This window comes from Colossoma macropomum, unplaced genomic scaffold (genome assembly GCF_904425465.1).
Source record: "Colossoma macropomum unplaced genomic scaffold, Colossoma_macropomum, whole genome shotgun sequence".
Taxonomy (NCBI): Eukaryota; Metazoa; Chordata; class Actinopteri; order Characiformes; family Serrasalmidae; genus Colossoma; species Colossoma macropomum.
The window spans coordinates 9573156-9587202 of NW_023494809.1; the positions used below are offsets into that span (position 1 = coordinate 9573156).

The 14047-nt window shown below is 38.4% G+C and overlaps 1 protein-coding gene across 1 annotated transcript in view; it reads right to left on the reverse strand.

Moving 5' to 3' along the window:
• Window positions 1-790: 790 nt before the first annotated feature.
• csmd3a (CUB and Sushi multiple domains 3a) overlaps window positions 791-14047 on the reverse strand; it is a 457456-nt gene continuing 444199 nt past the window's right edge. The window contains exons 65-70 of the mRNA XM_036558514.1: window positions 13027-13092; window positions 10476-10634; window positions 9212-9324; window positions 5626-5713; window positions 4479-4614; window positions 791-1455 (exon numbers count right to left, since the gene is read on the reverse strand). Coding sequence (XP_036414407.1) covers window positions 1296-1455; window positions 4479-4614; window positions 5626-5713; window positions 9212-9324; window positions 10476-10634; window positions 13027-13092 — 722 coding nt within the window. The 3' untranslated portion in view covers window positions 791-1295. The remainder of the gene's footprint in view (window positions 1456-4478; window positions 4615-5625; window positions 5714-9211; window positions 9325-10475; window positions 10635-13026; window positions 13093-14047) is intronic.

Here is a 14047-nt window from a genome sequence, read left to right on the forward strand (position 1 = left end):
AAATTCTAGCAGAGTGTTGGACTCTTTTTGTTTTACTGCTTAATCAAAAAAAAGCAGTATTCATTTTTATTATAAAATGTTTCTCAAACTATTTTGTTGTAGTAAATCGAACATAAATCCAGCTAAAAGCAATATATTAAGCTATTTTTCTTTAGTATCTTTAGAATATGGTAGAATAGGAATAGAAACAAATGAACATTTTATGAATGCAGATATTCTAGAAATTTTGAATGTAGAAAAAAGCTGATTTTGAGAAATAAGTTTTTGAGTAGAGCTCAGAACTGCAGAGAAAATATGCACCATTTGTTGTGAATACTGCCAGAAACATATTTGAATATTTTAGTTACACTCTATACAAAACAAGCCTTACACTGATATATGACATGACATGGTCGCGCCAAGTGTGGGTGGAACTAAGCCTTCATTAAAGTTGCTAACTTATGGAAAAGCACCAAAAGCTATTTCAGTGTTGACAGCGCTCCCTGGTGGAGAATCTACAGCCTGCTAAAAGTGAGTGAGTGAGTGAGTTACAAGCCAGGTCCATGAGGGGCTTCACATCTAAGAAACTGATTGATGGGACCAAAATCGTCATTTCGGCCTGTAGCTTCGTCTTAAGAGGCCTATGTTCTTTTCCAAAATTGGCACTTTAAAGATCCATCGGCTGCTGTAACCTGTTCAGTGAAACTGAAGTGATTCTGTGGCATCACTTCAAAGAACCACTAGGAACCTTTCTTTTTAAGAGTGAACTACAGAATGGAGGGGCGTTCCCATGTTTTCAGACCTGTGTCTTCTAACCTGTAGTATGGTGGTAAGCATCTGAGAGGGATGAAGCCAGGTCAAGAAAGCAATATACACACATGATGATGCTAGCAAACCCACGCTGAGACTGTGTAGCATTCTGGGAAAGGCTTACGAAAAACCCTCTCCATTATATAAGCAGCTCACAGTCCCCCAGAGTCCTCCTCAGGGTTCAGATAATTGCACAGACAAAACTTTTCTCTTTTTTTAAATACAAAATTCAACAGCACTCTTAGAGTGAGATACACATCTTAATACACTTCACTTGAAATGTGAAGCTACTCCCCCACCCCCACCCCACCCACCCAAGAATCCACGCAAAGCTTAAAGCCATAGGCATGTGTGAGTACTGGCTCCTCTTAACTGTGCTTGACTTTTCTGCCCTACACTTGTGTGTCCTCCAAGATGTAAGACACCACCTTTAGAATCGTCATTTGGAACAGGAATCACAAAGAAAAAAACACTACGAGTCTAATTCGTGCGCCGAACAGACGTCATCAAACCATTGTGCAGACTGTGTTGAGGTTGGGGTCGAAGCGGACCACCTTTCCCTCGATGGTTTTGGAGTTGGTGTTGTACATTGGGTTTTCGAACGTGGCCTGGCCGTTACTGTTTTCGTGCGCGGAGCAGCCGGTGTACTCCGCTTTATCCGTCCTCCTGAAATCAAACAGGGGGACACAGCGGTGACTACCAGGGATGCAAAATGCATCAGTATAAGAGTAAAGGTGCCAATTCAGCTGCAATGACTTTGTAATGTTTCTATCTATTGTAATTAGGGCTGTCAAACAAACAATTCATCACATTATTCTGAGTTGGTAATTGTGTTTTAATCAAATTTGTCATATTTGCTCAAATTTGACCCTAAAGAAAGATGTTTTGTCAATTTAAAAAGCATTTTTAGAAGTCAGTAGTCTATTTTGTTATAGCTACAGTCACACTCAGAAGTCTGAACACCCCTGGTTAAACTACATTTTGTTGATTTTTGAAAACGAGTTCACACTATTGGAGTTTAACATTTTGGAAAAAAAATATACAACATAAAATGTGCCATAACTTTTGCTCAGGCCATGTTTTATGTTTTATTTTTTCCCCCCAATATGTTTAATTAAGGAAATAAACAGTAAGTTTGTATTAAAATGTGCAGAAGTGTTAACAAATATTTTAACTTTTCAATTAGAAAATCAATAAAACTCATACTATTGCCTAACTTTTGCTGCCCAAGCTTTTGCATAAAAGTGTATACAAGTGGACAACTAAGTACATTCTGATGAAGCTTATCAATACAGTAACATTATTTTCATCCTGTGAATGATGCAGCGTTCACATGAACCTGAACATTAAAATCAACTGATTTTCCCAAAGTGAGCACAGTTTCCAGTTATCACTGACATCCAGTGAGAGCAACAGTGTCTGCATGTTCCAACCACTGAGTGCATTTATCATATGTATCATATACACAGTCAATGGCTCAACTCCCCCATGATTATAGCCTCTCACTCTCGTTCATACAGCTCATGGATTTTTGTTACAGTGGAGGCTCTGGAGGTGAACTGGAGCTCCACTCTGCTGTGGCGTTTGTTAGTTTGCCGCTTGTTGTTTTAGCCACAGTTCTCCCAGGAGCACTGTCCAGTGTAATCTGCTGAATGACAGAACTACAATCACGGGTTCTATCATAGCAACATACAGCGTGCTGCAGCTGGGCGTCAGCCTGCACTACTGCAGATGGTTTGAAGGGTCAAGCTATAAAAATAAAGTGGCGTCAATAATTTGTTGCCTTAAGATGTTATTTAAGCCTTAACTTTGACAGCCCTAATTATAGTTAATTCTAATAACCTTCAATAATGTATATTAATTTCAATTGTAAACAAACACAAAAAAGCTGGAGCAGACTCAGTCAAATCTATCGATCAAATGTAAACGGAATTCACATAAAATGTAACTGAAATTCCTTTGTAATCATAAAATCATGTAATATACAGCCAAAATGATGAGTTCTAAAGCTGGCTTTACATGGTGAAATATTTTTATGCAACTTTAGTTGCTTGAAACCTACATGAAATTAAGTTGCACTTCAGTTGTTTAATGTAAAGCCTCCTGCAATTGACTTGAAGCTCAGCTACAACCAATGCAGCTTAATGTTGTGAAATGGAAAATGTTTCATGAAACAGCAAAAAACAATGATAAAGTGTCATGTGATCTGAAAAACATGTCAATTCATTATGTTTTAGTTTCAGTTATTTCAGTGATTTCACTGGATGAGTGGAGAGGAAAATGAAACAGAAGATGGTATATGTGGTGGCTGAAATGAGAGCCTCCAGATTGACTTTATGAAAGGTTGTTCTTAATTTTAGCAATTTCCTGAGTCATGACAACAAATGTTTTTTTTTAAGCTAACGTTTCTGTACCAGTTGACTTAAGCTGTGTAAACATCTGCTTGTGCCACTGTTTGTTCTTCTTTTTAGCCTTCTGTTACGGTGATCTGTGAAGTTAGATTCATTTTCTCTCGACGCCCCCTAATTTCACCCACAGAGCTCACATTCATTTGGGATCCAGATGGTAAAGAATATTACAGTAGTGGAGATGGAGACATGTTCCACAGTGCTTCTATGGCAGGATAAGCAAGACATCAGGTACACTTTTGTACCTAATTAAAATTTAAAGGCTTAATATGCACACAACGGATTTAAAAGTCAAATGTGTTGTAAAAAGCCATAAATACATAAATGACACTGTGGCACTAGAAGCTGAAAAATTAACATTTTACAAAGGCCACATTTCAGTACATTACACCTCATGAATGACTGTAGCTGTGTCCCAACTGAGGGGCTGCATTTTTTGGAGGCTGCATTTAAAGGCTGACTGCATCACAGCGGCGCGACTAGGCTGTCCCATTTCGAAGCCTCCTTCATATGCGGCCATGAAATGTGTCCTTTTTATCCATGGCAACGGGTGGATCCTTCGCCAGCCAACATGTCCCGAGGTTCACTGCATGCTGGCGAGTATTCAAGAACATGGCGGCGTCAGCAGAGGAGCGAATGGCGGCTGAAGAGACACTTTTAAACGTATGTACTGGGTTTAAACCGAGGCGAGTAGCTAACGATACAAATGTTAAAAAAACCAATGTGATCTGAAGCAAAACTTAGGCTAATGTTTCGTTTTGTTTTAGGGAGCAATGAGCAGACAGAGAGAAGCATCTGCAGCTCTAATAAATGAAAAAAATAAACAATAATCTGTTTCTGGCTCCAACTTCAAAGAACTTTAAAAGAACTTGACACGTGTGGCATTTTGTAATACAACGGTAAGGGCGGGAACAGCGGGGCTGTGACTCAAACAAGAAAACTGCCGTAGGGCAGACGGTCTCATTTTGGTTCAGCCTTTGCGGGTCTACACAGCCTTCGAAGGGCACGCCTTCGTGGACCACGCCCTTCAAAGGATGCAGCCCCTGAATTGGGACACAGTCTATAGATAGCAAAAATTACATTTAAAAAAATATGACCTTCTAATTTGGCTACTACTGTTGCGTGTAACTTTGTTTTTGAGTTATGTCGTATAACTGACAAGTTGCATGGAAATTAAGTTGCATGCTGCTGGTTGCATTACTGTTTCACCATGTAAAGCCAGACTAAGGGTTGAGTTAGAGGCAGTGTGCAGGTGAGCGAAAACTGAATGAATGTACAAACCGCTGTTTATAGAGATAAAATCCAAACCCTGCGAAAATCAGGGCGAAAAAAGGCACAAGAATCGCGACGGCCACGGAGCTGCTGTTGGTCCTGGGCGGAGCCTCTGAGCTTCTCGTGGTCTCGGTGAAGTTCAGACCTGCCGGACATAAAACATTACTGACCTTACATTGTCCTCTACATACTGCCCTGAACTTACTTTCTGTTCTTTCACTACTTTCACAGTGAAGAGTATCATTAAGAAGATGGGTGCACCACTGTAGGGATAACACATATAACACTTCATAATGCACTTGTAGATACCTGTAATATTGTCTATATAGCATGGTATCTACAGTACATAGCTGATTAATTGTATGTAGACATTCTGATGCTTAACTCCTTGAGATTTTTACCTATGACATCTAAAAATAATGACATTGATGCCTTTGAATGAATTTAGTTCTAAAATAAACCTATCATTCACCTATCGAGACCTATCATTCACTCCTCAGTCCATATATCCACCCATTCGGCATACAGCAGTTTAGCTCTGCCCGCTCATATTGAAGTTCTAAGGAGTGTTTCAGCTCTGACTGCTTTTTGAATTAAGCACAATGCAGGGCCAGTCAGAACAGAGATCGTTTACATATATCAGTCTAAAAAGCACAGCGACAAAAACAGCCTGTTTAATTCTAAGGGATAAAGAGAGGCGGGAAAGCAGTCAGGTTAAACTACGTTATGACCATTTGTGATAAAAAATGAAAAACACAAAAGTTATAATAGACCTCATCGGAAAAAATAAAATACAATCAGCAAAATGTAGGAGATCTGCCTTTAAGCAGTTAATTTTTTTCCCTGTAGATCTGAATTATACTGCATGTTTTTCAGGTACAATACTGTGTGGCTTCTGAAAATCCTTCTTAATGAAATTCCATGCTACCGACCTGTGATTACAAAGGTGATGCAAGTCAATTCATTTTTTTAAGGTGCAAGTCAATTAATTTTTTTTAATTACAGCATAATCAAGGTGAGAAATGTATAGTCGTGTGAGCTTGCTAACTCAAACCTAATTGAACAATCAGTAGAAACGTGCACAGAGGCACACCGCTCCATTTGAATGTCATGCTCAACGTGGCTTTGATTGAAATTCATCATTAGAGCAGCGTACCTTGCCTCTGCAGTCCAAACTTTCCGTAGTCTCGGCCGTGTATATAGCCCTGGAACACATAGGTACTGCCTTCGTGCTCAGCGGAGACCTAGAGGGAGCAAATGATAACGCCTTTTTAGAGCAGTCCAAAGTGCCACTCGACTCAAAGCATGGCTGTTTGGAGGAGAAATAAAACGCATTCATGTTCTGCTAAGTAGCCCCACTTACAAAATAGCTTCAGCTGGAGCACAAAAGTGTCAGATCAAAAGGCTTAAGTATTTTACTATCAGAATTTGCACTCTCAAAGCAAGTGCTGTTTTCTTCCCTCCTTTTTTTGCCTTTTGCACTGGCTGGTCAAACATAAAAGCAGCAGCTAAGCTCGACACTTCCAAATGCATAATCACAGTCCTTCCCTGACAGCGCATCCAGAGTTAACGCATGCTTAAGATGCATCTGCGCTGTAGCAGGTAGCCAGAACGTGAAGGCTTAGATGAAAAAAGAAGCAGGAAAAAGGGAATATTAAAGTGGAAGTGATTTACCAGCTACATAATTCACTCAAGTGCAAATGGGAAGCATTCACAGCAGAAAAGAACACAAAATGTACAAAGCCATCTGAATCCTGTTTATGTAAAACACGCCACAAGTCAATTCTGATGTCTCAGGTCAAGTCGATGTTAAACAGCTCAAATTACATCCACTGAATTTGACTGAAGTCTCTGGAGTTTTCTTATTCTGTATCTGAAATAATTCCAAGAAAAGAACAGATTTTGATTATGCTTGTATGATAATGATGTTTGTGTTATCGTATAAAAGCTGAAAGGAAACTAAATCAATGCCTCTCTTGTGGTGTTATACCATTTCAATATGTGTAGAACAGATGGTTCTGAGACGATGTTTCTCTGAGATTCTGATACAGTGTCTCTCACATTACTGTATTTATATTTGTGTCTCTTTGGGCCTGACTGATATGAACATTTTGTGACCAATACCGATATTATGGACTTAAAAAAAATAAAAAAATCTGACAACTGATAATATAGACGGATACACAGTACAGTACAAAAATCGAAGACCACCATTCATTAATTTAATTTGTAGTCAAAACAGCCATTAAGTACGAGTTACTTATTTTTCAGTGTCACAAAAAACAGAAAACCTATTTAACAGAAAATTAAACAGAAACTACAAAAACTTTATCACATTTTTCACTATTTATTGTATCATTTTCAGTTTTTCAAAGAAACCTACAGGCATATTTTATCACACAATTTCTTGCTTTCACAGTCCAAGTAATCCACATTCGGAGAGGTCTGGACTCTGGAGTGGTCAGTTCATTGTTCTGGGAACACCAGAAGCTTCTTTTTCTGATTTGCATATTTCCTCAGTGAGTCTTATTGACAGCTACACATCCTTTCAGACTCATAGTGCTGAGTTCTCTCCTCACAGTGGAAGAGTGACCGTGGATGTTTTCAGATCTGAAGCAGCTTGATTTTCTCCTCTCTCTCAAAGATGAAAGCTTTAAGTGCTGTTTATCCAATGGGGACAGTTTTGGTGGTCAAGTAGGCCTTGCATGGTTGTTGGCAGTCCCAGTTTTCTCTATATCTTTTCAACAAACTTGGATTTTCTTCTTCAGTATACCAGCAGATTTTTTTTTATATCTAATCTCTTCAGAAATATCTTTTAAAAATAATATACAGGACTATTTAAAACGTGAAGGGTGATCTTTGACTTTTGCACAGTACTGTAATTCCACATAGCTGAAATTAAACTGTGTTTTATGACTGTCAGTTCTCAACTGTCAAATTCCAAAATTACTCAAACAGCAGAAACTTGCTTAAATAAATAATATAAACATTCAGCCTTCCAGAATTCTCCGATATCAGTCTCAATATCAGCCAGTATTATCAGCCAAACATTACACTGATCTGGCACTAACCATAATCCACACATAGCTTTTAAAGTGTGAATGTAAAGGTAATTAAACTTGAAGGGGTTAAGTGTGAACACAAGCCAGAGCTGAAATCCTGATTGGACGGACAAATGTGAACAGGAGCGGATATCTTATGGGCTTTTGCAAGTGGAAAACTTCACTAGGCATACCATTCATGAGAAACAGCGAAAAACTTGTGCCCCTTGTGATGTTAAATCCTGTGTAACTGGACTTTCACGGCAATTGTGAACATGTTCACCCCAGAAAAATACCTGGATACCCCAGAAAAAAAGGTCTGGGTGTTTGAATGAATGAAGAGCATGAGTATATGTAAATGCTGCTGTGCTCCACCTAATCCAACTCTACCCATAACCCCAGCAGCCAAGTAATCAGCTTTGGCCTGTTTTACCTTTTCTAATAAAACCTGCAGTTTTATTGAAAAAAATCAACACTGTCTTCACAGTAACAAACGTTTTCATCATCTTGAGGAGAGTTTCGGTCGTCCGAAAGAGTGAAAAACACACACACACACTCACACTTCACTTGGCAACCCATCAAGAACTTGATTGAATCAGCTGCTTGTGTCCAAACATCCTTCACTTTTGCTTACACAGCTACAGTATATTCACAGCAAACAAGGACAGAATTGCAACACTTGTAAATAACCTGTGGCACAGCACTTCCTAAGCCGGTGCTAATGGCCCCTCAGACGGTCAACATTTTTCCTTCTTCCCTTTGTGTTGAGAGTTTGGTTGAAACAAAAATGTGGACTGTCTGAGGGGCAGTGAGGACCAGGCTGGGAACCACTGCTCTGCTCTACTCAGGAGTATCTGGACCTTTACTAAGGGGGTCAGGTAATGAGTTCTATAGTACATTTAGGCTACTGTAAAAGTTTGGAATCACTTGTTATATTAAAACATTTTATTTTACAACAGTTAATTCAGACGACACAGTCTGGTTGGTTGAGACACGTTCTGTTATTCTGTTATTTGTGATAACAGCCTGTTTTTCACAGTAACCGTATCTTTCCAGTAAGCACTGGCTGCTAAATAAAGACTTGCTTTGCGCTGCAGCTACTTACCAGTTTTTACAAATTGGATACATTGTAAGATGACGTTTGACCTGCAGCCCGTTTGGGCTTATTCTGAAAAAGAAGTTGCTCAGCTGCCCCGAGCAAATTTTTTAAATTCGCAGCTGTGATGGAACAACTAAACAATCTGAAATCAGCCAAAACTTACTATAATACAATCTGGCAAACAAGATGGGCTGTGACATGTTTTACAGACTGGCTGGAACAAAAGCACATTCAGGTTAATCTGGAAAATACTGTCAAAGATGAGCTATAAACTAGACAGATGGTGTTTCAGTCAACATTTAAAGTCATTGTCATTAGACCTTTGTTCTTTATATTAATTTTATTCGGACTTTTATGAATCGTTCTGGACACACCAAACTGATGTTTCCTAAAAGTACATAGTACTTGGATTTTATTAGAATAATTTTATTCATTTATCTCAAACAAAACTGGTTTCATATCATTAAAAGTATTGATTCCAACCTTTTGAATGGTAGCGTATCAGTTGTACTTAGGTATTAATGCCTCTCTGACAGTTTCTGACAGCAAACTACCTAAACTAATAAATAAAGAATGAACAAACGAACAAAGCAAATCCTTACAAAGCCGTCCATGGTCCATGTCTCCTCAGTGATTTTGGTGTGGGTGCCGTGCACCAGCGCCCTCATATGATACAGCAGCAGGGTCAGACGAGCTTCTCTGCTTTTGTACACACCTGCAGTTAAAAAAGCAAAAAAAAACCAAAAAAAACAAAAAACGCTGTACAACAGATGCAGCCCAGACCCATCAATTTCTTCTAACACTGACTTTGGCAATAAAATGTGTAAAAAAAAATGAAACCACATAAATCAGGAAAGAAATGAAGTACAACAAAAATTACATAACTCATAAAACTCTTAATTGCCCTCAAACAACTGCTGTAATTACAGACTGTGTAATTAGAAAGACTGAACGAGCAACAATTATACCATTCTTTAATAAACAGTTTTTCCTGTCTTATAAGAGAGAACAGAATAAACTTTCAATCTAAATAAACAGCAAAGCTGTGATAATTATTTAAGAACATAGAAACTTCATAACATAAGCATTGAATAATGTATTTATAAAGCAGTACTTCAGTATTTATGGACAGCTTATGCCAGTATTTGCAAAGCAGAAGTAAATAACTGTACTGATCTAAGGGACTTTAAGCTAAAGTGATGAACATTTTAACACTGTTACAAAGCATTATTTGCAAGTAATTGAGCTAATAATGTTTGAATAAAAACACCATATTTATTCTACATATTTCTACTTGAGATAAAGTACAAAAGTGCAATTTCTATTTCAGAGACCTGTGTGACTACAAACAACAATATTATGAAATTGTTTACCAAAATAATAACAGAATAACTGTAATACCTCATTGGTAATGAAGGTTCATAACAGTGTGATAAATACAACAGAATTGTGATATTATTCTTTAATAAACTCTTTTTCATAACTCATTGTTTAGCTAACAAACTGAAAATATGTTGACATTAACTGTAACTGCATTTTAAGGTAATGCAGTCTGTGTATTCTGACTTTATTTGAATAGAACTGTGTGAAATAAACAGTTCATGCATTTTATGCAATGATGTACCTTTTCCTTTTTAAGTGTATAAAAAAGAGACCTACAGCGCAAAGGTTCGACACAACTAAATAACAATGTTGCAATACACTTCTAAAATAAACATTTTTCCATCATGTAATGGAGAACACCTGGATAAAGTTTCAAAACAACTAAATAACAAAGTTGCGAAACCTTTCTAAATGCACGACCATATGATCTCGACGCTTTATGACATTGAGCTGCAGCTTAGAACAGGTGTTAATGCTTCTTACCTGACAGTAAAAGCTCTGTGTTCCTGTTGGTTAGAGTGGCGTTCACTCTGCCGGTGGTGGTGTTAAAGCTGGTGATTGTCAAAGTCGTTGGCTGTTTGACTGCCTTGTGTTCCAACGAGCCTTTCCAGACGTACGTGGGGGCGAAGACGTCGTCAGGAACTGCAATTGAGAACATTTAGGCTGTCAAACGGCAAATGGGTGGAACTATTTTCACCTGCAGCGTTTTCGATAATAAGCGCTTTATGGGGTTCATACAGATCTCAGAGGAAATGGGTGAAGTTCAGAAATGCTCATTCCAGTTATTGTAACAGTGATACATTACACAGTTTAAAGTTTAAACCCCTTTAACCCTTAGAATTATTCAGTAACTACTATTAATTATTCACACACAGATGCATTTTCTGAAACCACTTATCCTTCTGGGTCGCTGGAGCCTATCCCAGCAGTCATTGGGTGAAAGGCAGGATACACCCTGGACAAGTCACCAGTCCATCGCAGGGCAGACAAACAGACATATATACTCACTCACACATTCACACCTAAGGGCAATTTAGCATGTCCAATCAGCCTGACTGCATGTCTCTGGACTGCGGGAGGAAACCCACACAGACACGGAGAGAACATGCAAACTCCACACAGAAAGGACGCTGGTCGTCCGGCCAGGAATCAAACCCAGGCTCTGTGAGGCAACAGCGCTACCCACTTCTTCAGACATCAGATTATTAATCTAATTTCCATCAATTGTTTTGTAACTATTCACAATGATGGTAGATACTGTAGTAGATGCTACTGACGTATTCAGTAACTACTGCAAATAGTTCAGTAACTACTATGAATTATTTAGTATCCACATAACTTCACATATTTTTCACGTTAATACTATGAATTACTCAGTAATCACTACGAATTATTCAGTATCTACTATAAATTGTTTAGTAACTGGTATGAATTATTTAGTGACATTTGTAAATATACACTAATTCCAAATTTGATGCCTGCAACAAGTTCCAAAAAAGTTGAGAAAGTAGCATGTTTACCTCTGTATTACATCACCTTTCCTTTCAGGAACTGTTAATATTAATTTGGGGACTGAGGAAACCAGCTGATGCAGTTTAGAAAGAAGAAATTTTCTTCCAATACACAACTCTTCAGTGGCAAAACCAGACAGGGCCTTCAATGTCAAATTTTACATTCCATAATGCTTCATAATGCTTCACAATGCTCCTGCAGTCTCTGTTTATGTAGCGGATATCACGTTGAAATAATCATGTACATCCTTGAAAAAGACAATCTAGAAGGCAGCATATGTTGCTCCAAAATGTGTATTTCTTTCAGTATTAATGGTGCTTTAACAGATGTGCAAAGTACCCACTACTGTCTTCCCATACCATGACAGACACTGGCTTTTGAACTTTTACGCTGGTAATAATCTGAATGGTCCTTTTCTTCTTTGGCCCAGAGAACACAAAATCCATTATTTCCATGAACATAATTCTGAAAGGTTGACTCATCAGCTAACAATCAGTTTTTTCACCGTGCATCAGTCCATTTTAGAACTTTTCAGGAAGTTGGCATAAATAGTTCTGGACATAATTGGCATATGGCTTCTGCTGCGCATAGTACAGTCTTAACACACATTTGATAAACAGTGTTTATTGACTATGGTTTGTCGAAGTATTTTTGAGTCCAAGTAGTGATTTTCATCACAGAAACATGCTAGTTTAAAGGATCAAAGGTCATGGACATCTAGTCGTGGTTCTCAGCCTTGCCCTTTAGGCAGAGATTTCTCTAAATTCCCAGAATCCTTTTATGATATTATGCCCCCATAAAGGTTGAAATACGTAAAATTCTTGCATCTGCAATTGCCTGTTGAGAAACATTGGACCTCACCAACTGTTGTTAAGAAGAAACTTCTACTAAAATCCACTTATGCAGTTTTTATGGCAAATCTGTCATTCACCAGTGTTTTCTTATTTGGGATTTCTTAGGTAAGAACAGAATCTACACACACTCAAGAGCTCAAAGGTGAGAACAATTCTTTAATTATGTACTTTAAAACACATAATGAATCTGACTTTTTCTTAGTACCTTTCTCAAAAAGAAATTTAAGAAGAAAGATATTGGTGAATCGGCCCAATGTTCTTCAACTGTTGGATTATTTGCTGACATTTTTTTTGGCAAAGGGGAAAATCTTGATCCATCCTTGTTTCAAAGTTAAGATGTTTTTCAAATGTTTTTCGAACATTTTACAAAGTTTTTAGTCTTAAATTGCAACTTTTTGGAACATTTAATTTTTGATATTTACAAAAACATTGTGTGGAATTGAAGGTTTGTATTATTAAACTAACGTATAAGTCCTGTAGTTACGAGAGTGAGAGCTACATTAACTACAGGCAAGAACAAGCAATGCAAAGCACAGCAGTTGATAAGCACAGTTTGTCTATATGCTGTAAGTGCAGCTCTCGATACTCTAAGTGCATTTCATTAAAAATTCATGGCACGTCGATTACAGGGACAGCACTGAAAGAAGCTCAGAAGGATGGAGACTTACCGCTGGCTTTTGGGCTCGGAGTGCCTTGAACAGGCACCGTCACTTTTTCCGCTGCTTTTGAGCCGACTGAAAGACAGAGAGCGATGCGTATCACTGGCAGACACCCACAGCAATACATTACACGGCTGATTTCCCCAGGCTAAAACAGATAGAGCTAGCACTTTGTTCCCCCCGCAAAACAAACACACACGCATGAAGTACAGTGACAAGCATTAGAATTAGACGGTGAAGTACAACTGTTTTTGTTGTATGTTCAGATCAAAAGATGGAATTTCAAAACACTGAGGCTAAAGTAGGCAGGGGCACTCGGCTTTGATGTTTTTCATAAAATTTCCAATTTCAGCTCAGCTGAGCAAAAGTATTGGGACAAATAAGTGCCAGGTGTTTATAACTGTTCATGTTCCTGTAATTGTGCAAATTAAAAGAACTGTGAATGCACAGCCGTGCTTGTAGCCACTTCAGTCACACATTACAAAAACAGAGTGTTGTGAAAAAAAGAATAACCGGCAAGACGGCTGCATGAGCGACCAAAGAAACCCACAAATGTGAGAATTTTCTCCATCGTTTTCTTCATAACAAGCACAAAAAAATCGCTAATAGCATGCTAATTTCTCAGTAGCTAGCTAACTTTCCCGTTCCACCTTAAATAGTCCAGCAGTGTTGACGCCAGAAGCGCAAGAATGTAACTGCTGCACCATTTAAGGTGGAACAGGAAAATTCGAACAAGAAGCTGGTGAATAGCTGACTTCAGCGTCGTATCACCAAATAATTGGAGTGGGTGATAATAAATGATTGTCTTATTCCCCTCTTTGAAAGCATTTAATGCGCTAAATGTAACTGAAGCCCAGAGGTTGCTGAACTTCTCCCTTCTCTGCTCTCACTGAAGACGCGCTGGGTTGCCTGCAGAGCACCACTAGTAGCCTGTTAATGAAGCAATGTTCAGTTTTTTCTTTTAATTTGAGGGTCCCATTTCGTAGGGCAAGTTTTTAACCACTACCCCTTGTAACTCAGTTCCAAGGGG